The following is a 19,587-nucleotide window of genomic DNA, read 5'->3' as shown; positions in this document are numbered from 1 at the left end:
CACTCTATTGGCTCAACTAATGGAGCTTTAGGTGGGATGTCCATTTTGTCCGATCAGTAACAAGTAGTGGTACCATTTGAGAAACCTAATTAATAATTTTGCATTTTATTGTCACACTTGTCTAGCCCATGTTGTGACACAAGTACCAGAATCCTGTCTGTTCTTGAGTGTGAGATATTTAGCTCGGGATGTTGTTTGGGGTGGAGTAAACACACATGCACACTTGCTGATTTTTCACTGACCAAGGGCATAAACATACACACACTGTTTACAGTCCCACACACTGACAGGGCCAACATCAACACATGTGACCGCTCAAACGGGGGCCTGAAGACCCTAAACCCATCAGGGGCCCAAACAACACGGCCGAGATGATGATTCACAGGCCACAAAAAAGTAATGACCCACCCAAAAACACAAGAATATTTGTATATTTCTCTGATCAAAGCTTGCTTGCTCTTGTTTTGATCCGTGTTGTTTTCTGAGCCATATTTTGTGCTTACTAATGCCGTGAGCCTTTTAAGACACCATACTTTTGACCTCAGTGCTAATGCGCTGCCCAGTGTTATATTATTCACACACACGCATGTACTTGAGTCTCTAGGCAGTGAACGGTGGGACTCTGTAGGTGGAGGCAGGCTTAGGTGCCAGATGGTGAGTCTGACTGGCCAAAAAACACTCCACTTTAGTGGCTTAAAGGAAGAAGAAACTTAGTGTCGTCTTTTCCCACGAATAAAGGGTCAGGACTAGTGGTCGATCGATATATATATATTGCCCTACATATTGGCTGATAATTGGATTTTTTTAATTATCGACACCAGCAAGTTTTTCTGTTTGAATAAGTGTCCAAAGCTTTTATTTTGACAGCTCTAGGACTTTTATTTTGACAGCATTTAACAGTTCTGTGTAATAAAGTGTAGCGGCATTCTAGAAGAATTTAAAAAATATATTTTTTCATTTTTCTCATATGGCTTCAAAATGGTTTATTAGCCATGAACAAAACCAACCAGCTACTAGGTGAATTATAACATTACAAACTTTGATTTGAACCCCCCCCCCCCCCCAAAAAAAAAAAAACATTTGAAAATTGGCTCTAGTGAGGGGAAAAACTACAATACCATAAAGCATTGCAAATGACATAATCAAATTAAAAACAATGGAGAAATAGTGTGTATGTATATATATATACACACACACACATACATACATGTGTGTATGTATATATGTGTATATATATATATATACATACAGTGCCCTCCATAAATATTGGAACAGTAAAGACAAAATTGCTCTGTTGGCTGTGGAGTCAAGACATATATGATTAAAAGATGAATATGAGATAAATCTACAGAATGTCACATTTTATTATTAGCCGTTTCAACACATACATGTTTTACCAAATAAAAAGAACAGCACTTTTAGAGTTCATCCACTCATTGATGTGAGCATAAGTATTGGGACAGCTGAACATAAGGCTGATATAAAAGATTAAAAGCTATTATTTAGTTGCAGATCCCTTGCGCACAATCACAGCAGTGAGTCTGTGACCCATAGACATCACCAGACTCTTGCTCTCATCCTTTGAAATACTTTTCCCAGCCTTTAATGCAGCCAATTCCAATTGTTGCTTGTTTTGGGGAGTTTCTGCCTTTACTCTCCTCTCCAGCCGGTCAAATTCATGTTCAATCGGATTTAAATCTGGAGATTGACTTGGGCAATCTAAGACTTTCCATTTCTTTGCCCTTATAAATTCCTTGACTGAACTGGCAGGGTGTTTTGGGTCATTGTCCTGATGCAATATGAAGCATTTCCCAATGAATCTGGTGGCATTTTATTGAATATTGGTAGGCAAGATGCTTTTGTACCCTTCCAAATTCATTCTGCTACTGTCATCATACATTAAATCATCAGTAAAGTTGAGAGGGTCTGTTTCAGAGACAGTCATGCATGCCCATGCCATGACACCACCTCCACCATGATTTACAGATGAGGCTGTATGCTTGGGATCATTGCAGTTCCCTTTTTTTCTTCACATATTTGCTTTCCCATCACTTAGATAAAGGTTCATCTGGTTGCTGGTGTCGCTGGTGGTTTCCAAACTCTTGATTTCTCCATGCCCTTTGTTTTTGCTAGAGCTCTAATTGACTTTTCTTTTAGCATCCAAATTGCTTGCTTTTCTCTCAAAGTCAGCTCCCTCATCTTCATCCTGGTTTGTGTGTGTCATCATCGAATGCAAGATTCAGAATACAGAAGTAATGGATATAACTGATATGACACATTCCCTGCTTTTAATATCTGAAGAATTAATGCAACAGGACACAGCTGATCACTTAGAAAGACCTGTGAGGCAACTGCTCCAATACTTATGCTCACATCAGATAGAGGGATGAAACTCTAAAAGTGCTGAACTTCTTAGCTGGTAAAACATCTATATGTGTTGAATCACCCAATAATAAAATGTGACGTTCTGTAGTTTTGTCTCATATTCATCTTTTAATCATATTTGTAAATGTCTTGACTCCACAGCCAACAGAGCAATTTTGTCTTTATTGTTCCAACACTTTTGGAGGGCCCTGTATATAGTAAATAAATATAAATATAATAAATAATAATACATGTTAATAAATATATAAACTAGTGCTGTCAAACGATTCGCATACAAAATAAAATACAAAATGTAATCGCATACAAAAAAGTTTTTGTTTGCATAATTACAATGTACATATCTATATTTATATTCATAGAATTTAATTATAAATATATTTATTATATTAACAGCCTATTTTTCTGAAATATATACATGCATGTGTGTGTATTTATATATACATAATAAATATACACAGCATACATATATTATGTAAACAAAACTTTTATTTTGGATGCGATTAATCGCGATTAATCATTTGACAGCACTAATATAAACAATATATTTTTTAAGTTTAATGCAAGTTTAAAGTAATTTAAGAGTTTAGGAAGATCATCTTGATTACGTATTTCGCTCTGCTTCATGGGAATGGATGTTCCCTGCAGAGCTCTTTTGGCATGATTTGCTCGCAGTGAACTGATTTTTGGAGATTATTTCCAGAATCATGGTTTTTATCAGGAATTCTGCAGTTAAACATGATGATTCTTTAAAAAAATAGGTTGAAATAAGGCTGTTAGCACTCTGAAGTGTGCATTTTACATAAAAACAGATGCACTCTGATTATGAAGGGCTGTGCATAAGCAACAAACTTTACATTTTTAAAGTATGTTGCACTATAACCAGTTGGTCACTTTTTTCGCATACTTCTAACAGCAACAGATGTAGATATAAAATGATCAAATGCAGTTTGTCACAAGTTCATTTGACCGCTTAAATTAGTCAGTGAGAATGATGGGAACTTGTTTTATGTGGAAAATAGATTCAGAAATGAGCAAATGTTCTTCTACAGACCTGATTTCTGGATCTATTTATTTATCAAAACAGTAAGGAGTCATTTTGAATTATTTGTGCACCACCTAATTAATATTCACGAGCCTTTGCTACTCATGACGTCAAAACCAGCATGTATGTGCAAATAAAAATAAATGTTCCTGTAGCTCAAATGGCAAAGCTTGGTGCTAACAACACCCAAGGTTCCCAGGAGCACACATAGTGATCAGATACCTGGAATGAACTGTAAATAACGGCAGAGAGCGAGTGACTGTGAGTGCGAGTCAGATAGAAGACTGTATCCGGGCTGAGGTTGATCATAGAAAATACGGAGGTGTTAATAATTTAGATATAAATGCTTGATAGGCATATTAGTTGACACAAATTCCCAAGTCTCAATATGTGTTTATCAGTTTGAATTTCAAATTGGGGAGCGGAGAACAGCGCATGTGCCCACAGATGCGTGTCGCAATTACAGCAGACTTTTTAAAAAGGGATGCAGTTAACCAGCTCTGTCAGCATGTGGTTAAGGAGCATCGTGGTGATGGACACATTCTCAAAGCATGACTGACGGCTGGACGGGAATGCCGAAACACAGACACTCTCCATCTCTCGTGCTTGCTTGCTCTTCCTCTATCTCTACTGGCTGGCATCACGTTTAGGCTAATTACTTTAGCAGCCAACACTGGAGAAGCTCTTGGACCGAACCCAAATGGGCCATCAGCACCAGAGCTGTGGATAGTTCAACTCCACACTCGCTCTGATATACTGCATGCTCTCTCTCACACACACACACACTTGCAAAGTCTTCTACTGCAGTTACAGAGGTCACCGAATTGAGTTATTGGATATAAAACAAGTTTCTTCAATTGAAGGCACATTTCCCAACAAACTGAAAGCCATAATATTGTGAAATAATTTTAGAATTTAAAATGTTTTCTATTTTAGTATATTTTAAAATGTAATTTAGTCCTGTGATGAAAAGCTGGATTTTCAGCATCATTGCTCCAGTCTTCAGTGTCACATGACCCTTCAGAAATCATTCTAATATGCTGATTGGCTGCTCAAGAAACATTTCTTATTATTATCAATGCTGAAAACAGTTGGGATGCTTAATATTTTATGGAAACTGTGATACTTAGTTTTTTTGGAAATGCAATTCTTTTCAAATGTCTTTGTCCTTTCTGAATAAAAGTTTGAATAAAAAGAATAAAAAAACTCCACCTTTAAAAACAATTTAAGATTAATCAAGTAAATGACAAGGAAGTGCTAGCTATGAAACCTTAGCAAGACAAACGAGTCTGCCATTTTCCAAAAATGTTTAGAATGTAAATTCCACCACAGAATGTAATTAAACACAACACTTTTCAGATGTGATGAAAATGGCACTACGTGGAAATATTCATGACTTTGACACAAAATTACTAAACAATGATATATGTATATCTGCTCTTGATTTGTAGACACATGAAAATAAAAAGTATGTTTTAAGAGAGTTTACTTAAGTTCACAGGGCTAAAAATGGCCAGAAACACCTGTTGGCTATTTAACACCTACACTGTGGGACCTCAGAGCTCGGCTTGTATGTTCAGAAATTAATTATATTAGACAAGAGCAAATATAGGTCATGTGGAATCTGCAATGCACACACTTTTGCTCTCTGTCCCTCTTCATCTATATCTCTCTTAAAAAGTTCACTCAAAAATAACAATTCTGTCATGATCTGCTCACCATCATGACATTTCAGACCAGACCTGAAAGCCTCTCACTTTTTTGGGTATCTGTTGTTCTTTTCGAATATATTACTCTATTACTTGAAATATAACTTGTCTTCATTCTGTTATCTGAATATTAACATATGAGAAGGAGTATTTATTAAACATGAATCTGATTTCAGGAGGAGATTATGAAAAAACAACATTCTGTTTTTTGTTGTAACATTCAGTTTGATGTTGAAGGGATAGGAAAACTGATTACAGTGATATCTATGCATCATTACGCGCTGATGGGCCTCTCAAATGGCTTCAGAATTCATTCTAAAGCAGTTTACGTCCTATTAGGACTTCATTACACAGGGCGCGTTTTGCTTATGGATTGAGTATTGGTATCAAATGTCATTGTTCCCTCATCGTTTTGTGTTTCATCAGCCGTCCGGCCCGCTCATCTCACACACAAACACGCATTTACACTCGCTCTCCGCTCGGCCTCAGGTGTTTGGGCACAGCCATTACTTTATCAGGCTGTTTTTTCCTGCTCATTCAAACAGCTCCCTGATGAACGGCGCCCCCGCGTTCTACAGAGAGAGATTTTAATTCGTATTATTATTAAAAGAATCACTCACTGCAATCTGTTGCAAAAACACCATCTGCTGGATCACTCGTAGGACCTCCGTTGCTTATTAGGCAGAATTAGACAATGATTTCCTCTCCTCTGCTTTGCATTCCTTCTCCCTCCTCTCTCAACTAATTCAACTTAAGTTGTTTTATGGCACTTCGCAACGAGCTTTTCTGCTGCATTTCATTCCAGTGATTAATTCCCAGATGTCATGTGTTTTGGGATGAGCTCGGAGTGATTGGCAGAGGGGTTAACTCTTTAACGGTCTGGGAAGAGATGGGATTTTGTTCAGGAGTTTTGTCTGTTGGTGTGGAGGTGGGAAGACTGATGGGAACACGGGGTTCGAATCTGGACTGGGTCATATCCGAATCCACGCTGTCCTTTCATTTTCTATCCCGCACTCATTGTAATATCACTTAAAACACCCCCTACAAGTGTCCTCTTTAGCTATTTTAAGATAATGTTTTTGCACATATTTAAAATATTAAATTAATATAATGTTGTTCCAACTTGAATTTCTGCTAATTAAATAAAAATATATATATTTATTACAATAATGTTGTCAAATTAAACAAGCTCAAAATTCAAACATTCAGACACATTAAAGTAATGAGAAAATATGTCATGAAAACAATGTCGCATACAATAAGTATTAACAGTCTTAAAAATAGCCTGTATTTTTATACTGATTATAATCTCTATTTTTTTATTGTTTTTTATAATTATGCTCACACTACCGTTCAAAAGTTTGGGTGTTCGATTTTTTTCTTTAAAATAAATTCATAGTTTTATTCTGAAAGGATGAATTTAATTGATCAAATTGACAGTAAAGACTTTTTACATTCTTGACAAAAATTTATTTTCAAATAAATGCATCATTTTAAACTATTCATCAAAGAATCCTGAAAAAAAGTATTACTGTTTCTACCATTAATTTATACAGTAAAAAAAAAAAAAATGTTTGAGCACCAAATATTAGCATATTTGAATCATTTTTTGAAGAATCGTGACACTGAAGACTGGAGTAATGAATGCTGAAAATATATTAAAATAATAATAAAAATAAAACAATTTTCACACAAAAAAATTGTACTATGTTTTTACTGTATTTGTGATCACATAATGTTGAATCAAATAATATTTTTGATCAAATGATAGTCTCATGATTCTGAACGTTGTAATATATTTGCATAGGATAAATCAAAAGTTTTATGTCAAAAGAGCAAGAGAAGCCCTGGTTTTGGTTTCTACCCATGTATTCTCCAGTCTTGTCTCTGTGATTACATGTGGAGTTCTGGCTCTGTTTAGGGATCCAGACTCTCACTCCATCTCCCTCTCTATCTCTCTGCTGTCCTCAGGCGGCAGCGAGTCGTCCTGGGATAAAGAGAAACTCCAGTCCCCCCCCTCCTCCGGAGCCCAGCATGGTCTGGCTCACGCCGGTCTCTCCGCTCAGCATGGCCTGTCAGGGTCTCATCTCTCTTCCCTACAGCAGAGTCATCTCCTGGCTAACCGTGAGTCATTCATTCATCACATCCACTCATTCACTTGATCTCCAGCTCCAGGTGTATTGATTCCGCTCAGACCGATTGAGCTACACGTCGTGTTAGTCATTCATTCTTGGGTTCAGTGCATACTCCCGTTCAAGCCGGACATTTAGACTGTTCTCCGAGTCAATGTATAGTGTATTCATGACTAGCAAGTGTTTTTGTTTTTGCATTTCAAACGCATTTTACTTCTGTCATGTGACATATTTTGATTGAAACTGAGAGGAAAACATTGATTTTATCCATTGGGATTTGATTGGATTGTAAAATATGAGCTATGATATTTAATATTGTATTCCCTCACCTACACATTCTTAGGTACATCACTATTTATTACTAGTTATTTGAAAAACAGAAAAAAAGTATTATTGTGACACTGAAACATTTTTGTATAAAATGCTATATAAATACACAAGTAAATAAATAAATAATTATTTTTCTTGTTTAGCATAAACAATCTGCACTGACTAATCTTTAATAAATCAAAACATTTGAATTGTGGAATTATAAAAATAATGTTTCGAACATGTTTCCTGAACACGCCCCCCCTCTATCATTGGTCAGACAACCTGATAGTCCCGCCCCCAACTTTATGCCATTGGTTGAGCCAGTGTTTCTGTGTCAGGCTGGTGTGATTGTTTTATTGAATATTTTAACATCACCTTTAAAATAGAAAAAATAATCTGTATTCATAGTTTTTGGTCACGTGACTGGCGCAGAGACCTGGAGGGCAAAACATCCACAGAACTGCAGCACAGGTCGGTCAATTTTCCATCTGTTTCAAGCCACAAATATTTAGATCACCTCTCAAAAGAAGAAAAACAAAGATATGTGAACAAACTGAAAGTCATACAGCACCTGCTGCAGGATTTATTGTGCCCTAATGTCTTCAGACAGTGATATTAAAAGATCAAATTAAATATACACCTTCTTGATGATGCATGTTATATACAGGCAAGCAGATGAGCCCAGAATATGAATGAATATGCATTGCCTTCATGTTCTGGGTTCATCTGGTTGGTTGTACATAGTATGTTTTATTAATAATCTGAATGCGGTCCTCCAATATTACTGTTTTAGTGCATTAAACCACATTAAGCATTTTCTTTATACTGGTTTTCTATGTGAAAAGGCTTAACATGCAAGTTAACATAGTGTTTTTACATTACTGTCTTAGTTTTGCCCTCCAAGTGCAATACGATTGTGATGTCATGTGAAAACTATGAATTGATTTCATGTTGCCTTTAAACATAAAGTGAGGTAAACAGAAGTGATTAGTGCATCGCAGTCACAGTTTACCAACTAGGTTCCATATAAACAGTCTCTCCCTGTCTCTGTTGTGGTCTTTCAGGGCTGGACCTGCCGTTTATGATGATGCCCCACCCCCTGCTGCCCGTCAGTCTGCCGCCAGCCTCCGTTGCCATGGCGATGAACCAGATGAACCACCTGAACACCATAGCCAACATGGCCGCAGCTGCTCAGATGCACAGCCCCCTGTCCAGAGCAGGAGCGTCCGTCATCAAGGTAACACACGCAGCCACAAAGCTGAGACTTCAGCGGCCAAACGCAGAGAAGTCACTCATTAGGGCTCTAATGTGCACTCAGATCTCTCAGCTAGAGTCAGCTCATTTTCACCAGCGTGCACAGCGCATCAGTCAGAGAACTGCAGGTCCCCTCGGATTGGTGTCTCGCTCCGATGATACGTTAGATACGAGCCGGTCTCGCTCTACGAGCCATTTAACACCTGGAAGAGAGCTGTATACCAAACCATCTTAATTTCTACAAGAGAGAGTTTGATTCGAAATACTCGGAGGAGGAATAACAGAATAAATGTTGTGTTGGGTCCATGCGGAGCGCGTGTTAGGGAATATTCAATGCAGACTTTAAAGACAAACACTATCTGTTATCTTACTGCCATGTTCCCCCTGAGAGGAGAGTGTGTGAGTCAATTTACAGTTGGAGGAGGACACTTGTGTGTTTCTCTGAGATGCAGAAACGGCCCAAGGCGTACAGTACACACACACACACTTTTACGTTGAAATTCACCGCCACACACAAACGCACTTAAAATAGCAAAAGCTTCCGTCTGGGTACCACTATATAACACACAGAATGTGTTTTTACTGTGAAAAAAAATACGTTTGGTTGATACCTCTGGAGATTTAATGGACTTCATTTAAGAATCAACTTTGTCCCAGATGTTTCTCTTAAAATTCTTTTGGAAAAATGAATAGACGCAATGAGGAAATTACGGAAGAGAATGAATGAAAATTTAGTTTTGGAAGAATGTGATGAGAAATTGCTGTCTAGGAGAAATATTAAAGAGATTTTACTTGTGGAAAAATGCAGTGTTGATGGAAATCATAAATCACTTATATTATCATAACAGTGTTATTTTAGTATCGCTGATATACAATTAAAGTTTTTGGTAATATTTTGAATTATTTGAATTAATTTAGAATTTTTGCAATAGGTTTATGGTTTTAGTAGTTTTGTTGTTTTTTTGTCATTTTTCAAATGTCTGTATGATATTTATGACTTTTTTATTAGTATGTTAGTTATTTTAGTACTTCATCTTAAATTGAAAAGAGAAATAAAACAAATAAGTTTTTATATTTCAGTTAATATTAACTTTTTTCAAGCAACAAAAGTAGGTTTGTTTATGGTTTTGATTTTAGTTTTGTTCATTTAAAATGATGTCATTTGTAAAGAATATGTGAACTGAATCTTTGTGTGTGTGTGTGTGTGTCAGGAGTGTGTACAGGACAGTCCGTCTCCTGCTCCGTCTCTTGAGGAAACCCCTCGTCCCGGATCACAGCCCTCTTCCCACCCCAGCAGTAGTGTGTCCAGCTCCCCAAACCCACACACACAGAGTCCTGAACGCCTGGGTTAGTACAGACACACAATACTATGTATATACATTTAGTTTAAATATGTCTAACACCCCTCATAGACGGATTGTTTTCTATTAAGTCAATTATATTGACTACAGACTAAGCCTCCCACAAAATTTTTTTTTTTGAATGAAACAGGCATAACAAAACAAAGATCTTAATTTTTACAAATGACAAAATAATCCCAATGGTAGGCAATTACATCCCTATCAGAATTACATCACTTCTGGGACAACTGGATGCATGCTTTCTCTTTATGTGTGCAGTTTTGAACCCAACCGATGGAGAACTGCCAGAACGAGACACCGGCATCAGTATGAAGAAAATCCTTAAAGAGAAAGGTTAGTTCCACAACAGCACACTAAAACACCGTCAACACCACATAAGTGCAGTCACATTACCAAACTTTTGTGTGCAAAAAAGCTTAATTGTCAATAGTGTAGCAATGCATCAAGCACCTTTTTCTCGCACATTTGTCAGTCAACGCAACACATTTGTGAGGAAAAACCTCTGTATGGGAATTTTTCATCTTTTTGCAAAATTCCGATCGACTGAAATAACTAGAGTTCACCTGTGAAATTTTGCAATACAGCAGTAAATGAACACTGTATCCTAACCAGGTGTAATGCAAATTTCCATCGTCAAATAATATCTCTGTCCTCATTGAAAGTGAAAATGCTTTACAAAGCGATCCACAAATTTGTGCGTAAAATATGTCTATGAACATTTTACAACAAATCGTGATACACCAATAATGTGGTTTTTACTTAAATTTGATCTACATTTACAAAAAAATATAGAAACAACTGAAACCATATGTACATAAGTCACTTTGGGTGGCCTTATAAACACAGGTCAAAATGAAACTGAATACATACAGTAGGTATTTTATCTTATATATCTTAAATTCGGAAGTTTCCTGTGCACATAAAAACAAATAATAATCCCACAATTATTATTTTGTTGTAGTAACAATGCAGAAACCCATGGAAGACATAACAGTCAGATGTGAAATTTAGAGCATATTTTAAACATCGTCTCAGGAACAATGTAGTAAACGCAGCCGACTCCTAGATGATGCTGGTTTAATGCTGCCGAGTGTATTGATATCACGCATAACATTTTAATACGGACTGATGCTCGTTAGTGAAATTTACACCCCGTTGGTTTAGACTGGCAGTATATCAGCGTCACAACACTTCTCTTTTAATTAATGGCTTAATTAGGAGCTTAACTGAACATGTATGAAGTTCATATTTACGGCCTGTGTGAGTAGATGAGTGTAAGAGAGCTGTTAGAGTAGCTAAGTGCGTAATTCATCATTATAAGAAAATGATTTTTTCTTTTTCTATGACGCAATGATACGCAGTTGTGTGTGTGAGAATGGCGAATGTTGTGGTGTGTGTGGGCACCGTTTCTGGAGCGTAACTTGTGTGTGTTGGTACAGCAGGTGGCGGCCCCTAACGCACATCACACACTGGGCTGCTGGGGGGAGACGATGCAAAGATGCCCCGAGGCTCTCTTAAAGAGATTCAGTGTGCACCTGGCCTCCGACCATATTTTATTAATGCATCTGGAAAAGAATCCACCCCAAACGCGCACACACACAAATGTGTGAACACCGCAAACCGCTCTTGCCGCATTTAATGACGGGTTGAGAACAGAATGCAGGACCCAGGAAATTTAGGTCACTGAGTGACCACATACACTCTCACACAATGACTCTTACTTTTTTATCTTTTATGTTCTCAATCTCTCCTTCTCATTCCAGGATAGTCCAAATTCACCGTCACACATCTTCAAACGTGTATCAGTAGACTTCTGCGCTACTATCCAATCTGAGCATCAGTTTAACCTACATACACACCCACACACACACAGCAGCGGGCCGCTCTGAACACCTGAGAGGACTGACTTAGTAAAGATTGCTCATGATTATATCAAATATGTCTGCTCTAGTTTACATCTGCAATGTGCTGTCCAATTGTATTACATGGTGCTATGAATTCTCTTCTGTTCTTGTTAGTGTTTGTCTACTCATTGACCAGTAATTCTTTCCACTTCCTTTTGTATCCTCCTTCTCAAGTACCTATTAAGCTTTATTTTTGCATTTTTTTCTGTTTAAGGTGGTAAAACCACATATTTGACCCAGAACAGATAGATGATGTTAAACTCTCATATCAGAAAAGCTCATTTCTATATTTTTTGCAGAAAGTGTGAGTGAACCCGCCACCACGATGCTTGGGTGTTCTGGACGGTTGCCAGGATGTTGCTTATTGGCCTAATTCAAAAAAAGCCACCCCTATGTCTCTTATGACATTCTGGCCCCTACATATGGCTTGGGTCTATAGGATTTTTCACATTTTTAATTGCCTGACAGGTGAAAGTCTAGTCACTCAGTTAAATAACAACACATATGTATTCAAAAAGCAGCATAATTTGAGGTTTCATTTATATTTGTAGAATAAATGGTTAGGGAATAGTACAGTTTAATACCTAAAATGTAATGTTTACTGTAATATCCCTTTATTTTGGTAACAAAATACAAGTAACGAAAAAGTACAGTCACATTAGCTAAATTTTAGTGCGATCTATTGTCTATTGTCAACAGTGCTGGGTAGATTACTTACAAATTGTAGTCCGTTACTGATTCCAAACGACATGACAAAAATTGTAGTTAGTAACATAATCCATTGCATTACTGACTACTTTTAGATTACTCATAGATTACTTTTGACCTATCTAATTTTTACATTAATTTAAATAGAGTAATCTGTATCATATATTATATTACGTCAAGGTTTTCCAAACTGGGTTTGTGAAGGAACTGCAGGGGGTTTATGAGTTTAATGAAAAGCTAATAACTAATTAAATTATAAAAATGTTCTATTAAAACAAATACATTTTAAAATGAATCAAAATAAAATGAAAAAATGAACAATTTGTTTAGCTACATGTCATGTGACCATATCCAACATCAGATAACCATTAACATGCAAATGTGATACTTCATTGTTAAAATATTTATTTTAAAATCTCATGGGTACTTTTTCAAGATCAGATGGCAAAAATATTGGTGAATTTGTGCATTTTAATGTATTTGAAAGACAAACACCTTCCTAAGTAATACATGGTAAAATCACAGAATTCAAATAAAAAATAATGTGTTCATCGGTAGTTGATGCAATATTGAAACACTTCTTAAACCTGAAATGATTTTTGTAAATCCAGTGGTCAAATGCAGTGTAGCCACTTGAATAATGAATCTGTGAGCATGTCCACAGAACTGGAAGACTTACTGAATGTACACAAGCGGAAGGTTATTTTAGAAAAATTTTAAAGATGAAAAAGAGGAATTAGGGAGAATCAATAAATTATGGATAAATAATATGTAAATAAGATGTAATATTATAATCCATAAAAAAGTAACTGTAGTCTGATTACGAGTATTTTAAAATGTAATTTAATCTAATTACAGGTACTTAGTTTTGGAATCTGATTATGTAATCCAGATTACATGGAATCAGTTACTACCCAGCTCTAGTAACAATACATGAGGCACATCTCACAAACAAATCATTTTTAAACCAATCGGCTTTCTGTTTGTGAACATTTGAACCTGATGTGAATCACATGGATTTTATTTAAAAGACTGGATTTCATCTGCAACCTCAAATCTAAAATTAAAACGATCAGAGACTCACAAATGTAGATTACTCGGGGCCCATTTTCCCGAATCCTCACGAAAGGGCCATTGAATTTTAAACACTGTTTGGCCTCTGTGTGTGTGTGTGTGTGTGTGTATGTGTGTCGGTGATGATAAACAAAGTGACGTGGTGGTACGTGGTGATGAATGGTGAAGCCCGGGGCCAGGAGCACTGTGTTTCAATGGGACTTTAGCGAGTGAACCCCCTCTCTAGCTCTCCATAAATCACTCGTTCTCTTTACCTCTCTTCCTCTCTTTCACTCAGGGCTGGTTGAATGCCAACAGGAGCTGCTCTCACTGCAGGCAGGGTCTCTCCTTTCTTCCATTAAAGAGCAAAAGGAAATTCTGATATTATTCTGTGTGGTTTTGGTTCATGTGCGAAGCATTTAGCACACACCAACATTAATCTTACAATCAGGCCACTGACTCTCGCATGCCTTTGAGAAAAGTGTGACCGAGCCATGCAGCGGGTATGCAAAAGATTTATTTTAGTTAAATAGTTAAACGGACTGCTTTTCCACATATCAGTGACATTAGATATGGCCTATACTTACTGTTAACTGAATCCCAAAATATTTTGCGAGCAGAAACCAAGTGACCAACTTTACATGAATATATGGTTTTCCAGAACTGAGAGACTAATGTTTGTTTAGGAGGACAATTTGGAGCCATTAAAACTAAGATTGTCCCAGTAAGGGTTAATTTGACTTCATGTTGACTAGGATGTTTTTATTTTAAGGTCCAGGTCTCGCTATTAGCAAACCATTAACTACAACTTTTGCCTCAATAAACTCCTAATTTGTTGATAATTAATAGGTAAGGTAGTTTTTTTAGATATTGGGTTGGATTAGGGATGTAGATTATGGTCATGCAGAATATGTGCTTCATAAGTACTAATAAACAGCCGATGTGTTAATAATAGGCATGCTAATAAGCAACTAGTTAATAATGAGGATTGGTCCCTATACTAAAGTGTTACCGGATGTTTCATTTACACCTTGATTAGGATGAAATATACATCCATAATCTGGATGTCTGATTTAACAGACTTGACAATACCAGTGTGTTTCTCTTTGACTTTTGTGTCTGAAATCACTTCATTGTATACATAAAGTCTAGTCCAGAGTCTATATGTGTTGTATGATAGTGTGCTAATGTATTTGGCTTGAGCTGATGTGAAGCACTTTGGCTATCGAAGCACTTAGTGTACGTTTGTGTGTGTGAGAAGCAGCATGGGTAGGCCGAGACTTGTGCTCCGTAATTGCTCTGTCCAGTTTTCCACAGAGTAGATATGTAGCATCTGGTTACAATCAATGTTTCCCTCCGCTATTATGAAATTAGCTGCGCGGAAATGATTTGAAATGGCCTGTAATGATTTCTGATAGAAATGTGCGCCATTGTTTCGCCCTTTGAGATAAGCGTGCTGGTAAATAAGTCACAACAAACGAAACGATTGCTTTACCTCATTCCAAGTCAGGGATCAGGCCTCAAACGGCAAGCGCTTGGCTTTTCGAGTCTCGTATTTTTAATCTTCATTTTTGTTTGTTTATACGCAAGCTCCTCCTTCAGATATGTGCAAAGGGGACCATCCATGGGCTTTGAAGACCCTTTTTGATCATTAGGTTGATTGCTGTTCTAAGCGAGTTTGTGATGGTTTAATTAAACCAAGGCCCCAATGGCCCTCGAGAGCTCTCCTGCTGGAGGGTTTGAGGGTCTTCTCGCGGCACACAGCGTTTTTTCTTTGTGTTAATGACGAGGAACCGATATTAGGCGAGGAAAATCAATGACATGTTGGAAAGAAAAAGTAAACTGTTACAGTTAGCAATTTGGGGCAAGGTTAGCATGGTTGAAAGTCACCCCACAAAAGCGACATTTTTGGACGAGAACACAAGTGATAAATGATGTGCGCTCTATCTCCTCCTCTCTCCCGCGCACACACACACACAGATGGAAGGCAGAGAGGAGGAGAAGGGTGAGGACAGGTGCTTGTGTTCTGCTCTGGTTCTGAGGGAAGAGTTGGAACAGGTTTTTGTCTCTCAGGCTTGCGCGCTCTCCTGTGCGGTGTCACTATCGCATCCGAAGTAAAGTTGCCCAGAGGCGGACAGAGATAGTCATACCGATAAAAGAAAACAAGACCCAGAATTAAATAATGCCAATTACCAGTTTACAGTGAAAACAAAGCCATGAACATATAGAAATTCACATAACTCTACATCATAAAAATTTGTCCTTTAGTTTATTGTGATTTCTAATCAAATTGGCTTTTTAACCACTTAGCATTATGCTAAGCTATAGGCTAAACTGTTAGCTTGCAAACCAAAGGCTTCCTGAAAAAAGTAGCTACATCTGAAATCGCATACAGTTTAGTAGGTAGCCTACTACATTTGAATAAGACCTTTAAAAAGTATGTTCAGTATTTAAGTATGTAAAAAGTACACAAGTATGTACAACCTTGCAAAGTAAAATGAGCTTTTAACATAGATTCTAATGCTAGTCGTTGGAGGTTGATATCAGAGGAAGAGGACATTCATACTGTGGGAAAAAAATAGTATACAGCCCTGAAAACAAGATTTGAGTACCAGAAGCTACTTCATATGCTAGCATACATGTGAAAGTGGACAGAATCAACCTTTATACAGATATACATGTAGCATTTACATATTAGCCTCAACGCAACCCTTATGGAAAATAACCATGGTTTCACTACAAATAAAACCAAAAAACTATGGTTACTATAGTTAAACCATGGTAACCACAAATTAACCATGCTTTTGCTGGACTAACCATAGTTTAACCATAGTATTTGTAGCACAACTGTGGTTATACAAATGGTAATCAATACGCAAAAAAAACGTGGTTACTACACTTTTACTACAATAAAACCATGGTTAATTTCCGTAAACGCTAAAGGCTTTTTCAGTTCATGTGGTATTTCAAATCATATTCCGATCTTTCTGTAAAAATAGAGAAAGTTACAAATGAGTTCACATTTCTAAATAAAGAAAATGAAAGGACTTTGGACTGCATGAGAGAAACGTTCTCGGGCTCTCTTCTCGGGTCCCTTGAGACGCGTTCATCTCACAGGTCCATTCTTCCTGTGCGCAGGTTAAGGGCTGCGGTGTTGACCTAGTATTCCTCTCATTTAATATTCCACCTACCGCTCTTCACACGCTAATTGGGGAGAAGGAAGCGCTCATTAAGGCTCATTTCAGGTACACATATTCATTAGGCGCAGGGCTGGAGTGTCAGGAAAACGCAGCCTGGCCTCTTTTCTAGTTTGTTTACTTTCCTGTTTATTTGCAGGTGTATTTGTTCGTTTAAATTGCCCTTTCCTGTAGTCTCCTGTAGATTTAAGTGAGAACGCGCCCAAATTAGTTCTGTTTGTTCGTAGTCAAAGTCGTTCTTTAAAAAGGAGTTTTACATTTGGTGAAAGTTTGAATGTGTCGGTGCCTGTGGATCTTAAAATCTTGATGGTTTTGTTGCCACCGTGGCCTAGTGATTTGTGACACATTGAGTCTTAGTGCTTACTAGGAGACAGAGGTTTGTGTCAAGTTCATATTATTTCCTTAAACGTCATCTCCTTTCTCTTTTACCCATTGATCAAAATGAGAAAAATTGGCCAAAAATTGATTTAGTTGAATTTTCTAGTTCTCCAATTCGCTGTATTGTTTTTTGCTAGTTGGTTTTCCTACTATACTTGAAAAAACACGGTACTTTTCCAGTTTCAGAATATTCAAGCCAAACAGGGCAAAGATCAATGCAGTGCCACTTTTATAGCTCTCACTGCGCCAACTATTCTTTCATTTTACATTCCCAGCATCCTCTATCTTCCTGAGCAGCCCAGACGTGTTCTGCGGTCCAGCCTGCATATGGCTGTTAAAATGTAATATACACTAATACCCCTTCATTCACTTCCTCCTCCAACCTATTACTGCTAGGGTTTTATTGTCCTGCTTTCATCTTTTTTTGTGTATACGTATGTATCGTGGGGGTTAACTAACGAACACTGGTCCTTAGCTTTGGTTGAGCTCATTAAGTGCTTTGTGCATTTCCTTTTGGGGGCCTGGTTTTAATGTAGCTTGTTATTCTGCGCTCTAGTGAATCAGGGGCCCCGTGGACCTCAAGTTTTGGAAGTGTAACCCCTGAGAATTATTTGAAGTTGAAGAACGAAATTAAGAGGTGATAGGGAGTGACTCGTCCGCTGTATCGCTTTCATTGACTTCCATTTACTGTGCCGGTATTATAGCTTTCGGTTTAGTGGTAGGAAGTTTTTGTGCTTTGTTGAATGTGCTTTGTTTTGTTATAGCATGTCAAACCAGACTTGTACATTTTTGAAAATGTGAAAATGTGAATGTTGCATAGGCTGCCACAAAGCTAAAGTGTTGTGAATGTTTTTGGTGTGTATTTATGCAGTTGCTAGTGATTTAGGTGGTTACTTACTGGTCTACTTCGCAAAAAAGTTTTATTTTTCCATTGTCAATAGCATATGTATGAAGGATGGCTCACACAGACACTTTCTGTTGATCAGCATGTCAAATTTGCATGGCCAACTTTAGACATGTGAAACTCCCAATTTGGAATGACTGGATTTCGCCAAGCATCTGTAAATGTGACCGCACCTTTACTGTTTTAAACAATACAGTAGGTTCTTTATGAACCCCTCTTTTTTCATATAAACTGCATGGTAGATTGGTAGATTGAGGACTGTCCAGTAACATACCTCTGTGTGTTTGTGAATCTGTGGAGTTGTTCATCTAGGAGTTTCTTCCATCGTGTTACTCCTCTGTGAGTTGGTTCTGATTGGACTGTGTCTCACAGCTATAAATACCACCCAGGCGTTTGGATCCCCATGCTTTAGGGCTCCCCCGGCGCCTCCTGTCAAACACTGCCATCTTGTTGGGAATAAATGTCTAACTGGCAGAGGGGCGATCTGTCTCTCTCAAGCTTTTTTCTCTAGCGGGCTAACGCTCCATCAGAGTCTGTGTGGCATCAGCTTCGGCGGGAAGGTCTGATCTCCTCTTGTTTTCCCTGTTTTCCCTCAGTTTTTACTTTTGGTTATTTCTCCTGCATTTTCCTCCCCCATCTTAATTACAAATACAAACTCCTCTAACCATTGCCTTCCAATATTTCTTGGTTCCAATAATTTCCAATATTAAGTGTTGTGTGCTCTCTAAACCTTATGTGATCGACATTGTGATGTTTAGTAAAAGCTGACAAATGAGACAAGTGAATCTCACCTGTTCACAGGTCAAAACAATGTCACATTTAATCCAAAAATGAATAAAAAACTGAGGTAATGAAGCAAATTTTAGGACCATATGCTAATTATAGTAGTGCAAAAAATAATTTATAATTTTTATTATTAATGTATGGTGTCAAATAAAAAACAAAAAGGTCAAATAAATGTAAAATAATGTACATAATGTTTTAAATAAAACCTTAAAGTATTCATACATCATATTAGCATGTAAAAAATCATTGCATCATTACATGCACTTACATGTATACTTAATTACATTGATCACATGAGAACTTAGAGTAGTGGGATTTACAATAATAATAATAATAACAATGATAATAATAAAAACGTCCGGACATTTTACAGTAATGAAAATGTAGGAGAAAATATGCTTGATTGCCATTATATTAACATCATTACACAGTCTTAAATGATACTAAAAAGCTTGTTTATAT

The 19,587-nt window shown here is 37.2% G+C and overlaps 1 protein-coding gene across 3 annotated transcripts in view; it reads left to right on the top strand.

The window, feature by feature from the left end:
- dacha (dachshund a) overlaps positions 1 to 19,587 on the top strand; it is a 159,449-nt gene that overhangs the window by 121,304 nt on the left and 18,558 nt on the right. For 2 of the 3 annotated variants that reach the window (XM_079394985.1, XM_079394987.1), the window contains exons 4-8: positions 7,108 to 7,260; positions 7,989 to 8,051; positions 8,645 to 8,817; positions 10,046 to 10,181; positions 10,454 to 10,528. In XM_079394985.1, the coding sequence (XP_079251111.1) occupies positions 7,108 to 7,260; positions 7,989 to 8,051; positions 8,645 to 8,817; positions 10,046 to 10,181; positions 10,454 to 10,528 (600 nt within the window). The remainder of the gene's footprint in view (positions 1 to 7,107; positions 7,261 to 7,988; positions 8,052 to 8,644; positions 8,818 to 10,045; positions 10,182 to 10,453; positions 10,529 to 19,587) is intronic. The other variant, XM_079394986.1, reaches the window with a different exon arrangement.

Source organism: Barbus barbus (genome assembly GCF_936440315.1).
Source record: "Barbus barbus genome assembly, chromosome: 36".
Classification (NCBI taxonomy): Eukaryota; Metazoa; Chordata; class Actinopteri; order Cypriniformes; family Cyprinidae; genus Barbus; species Barbus barbus.
This window is presented reverse-complemented; position numbering and strand designations above follow the sequence as displayed.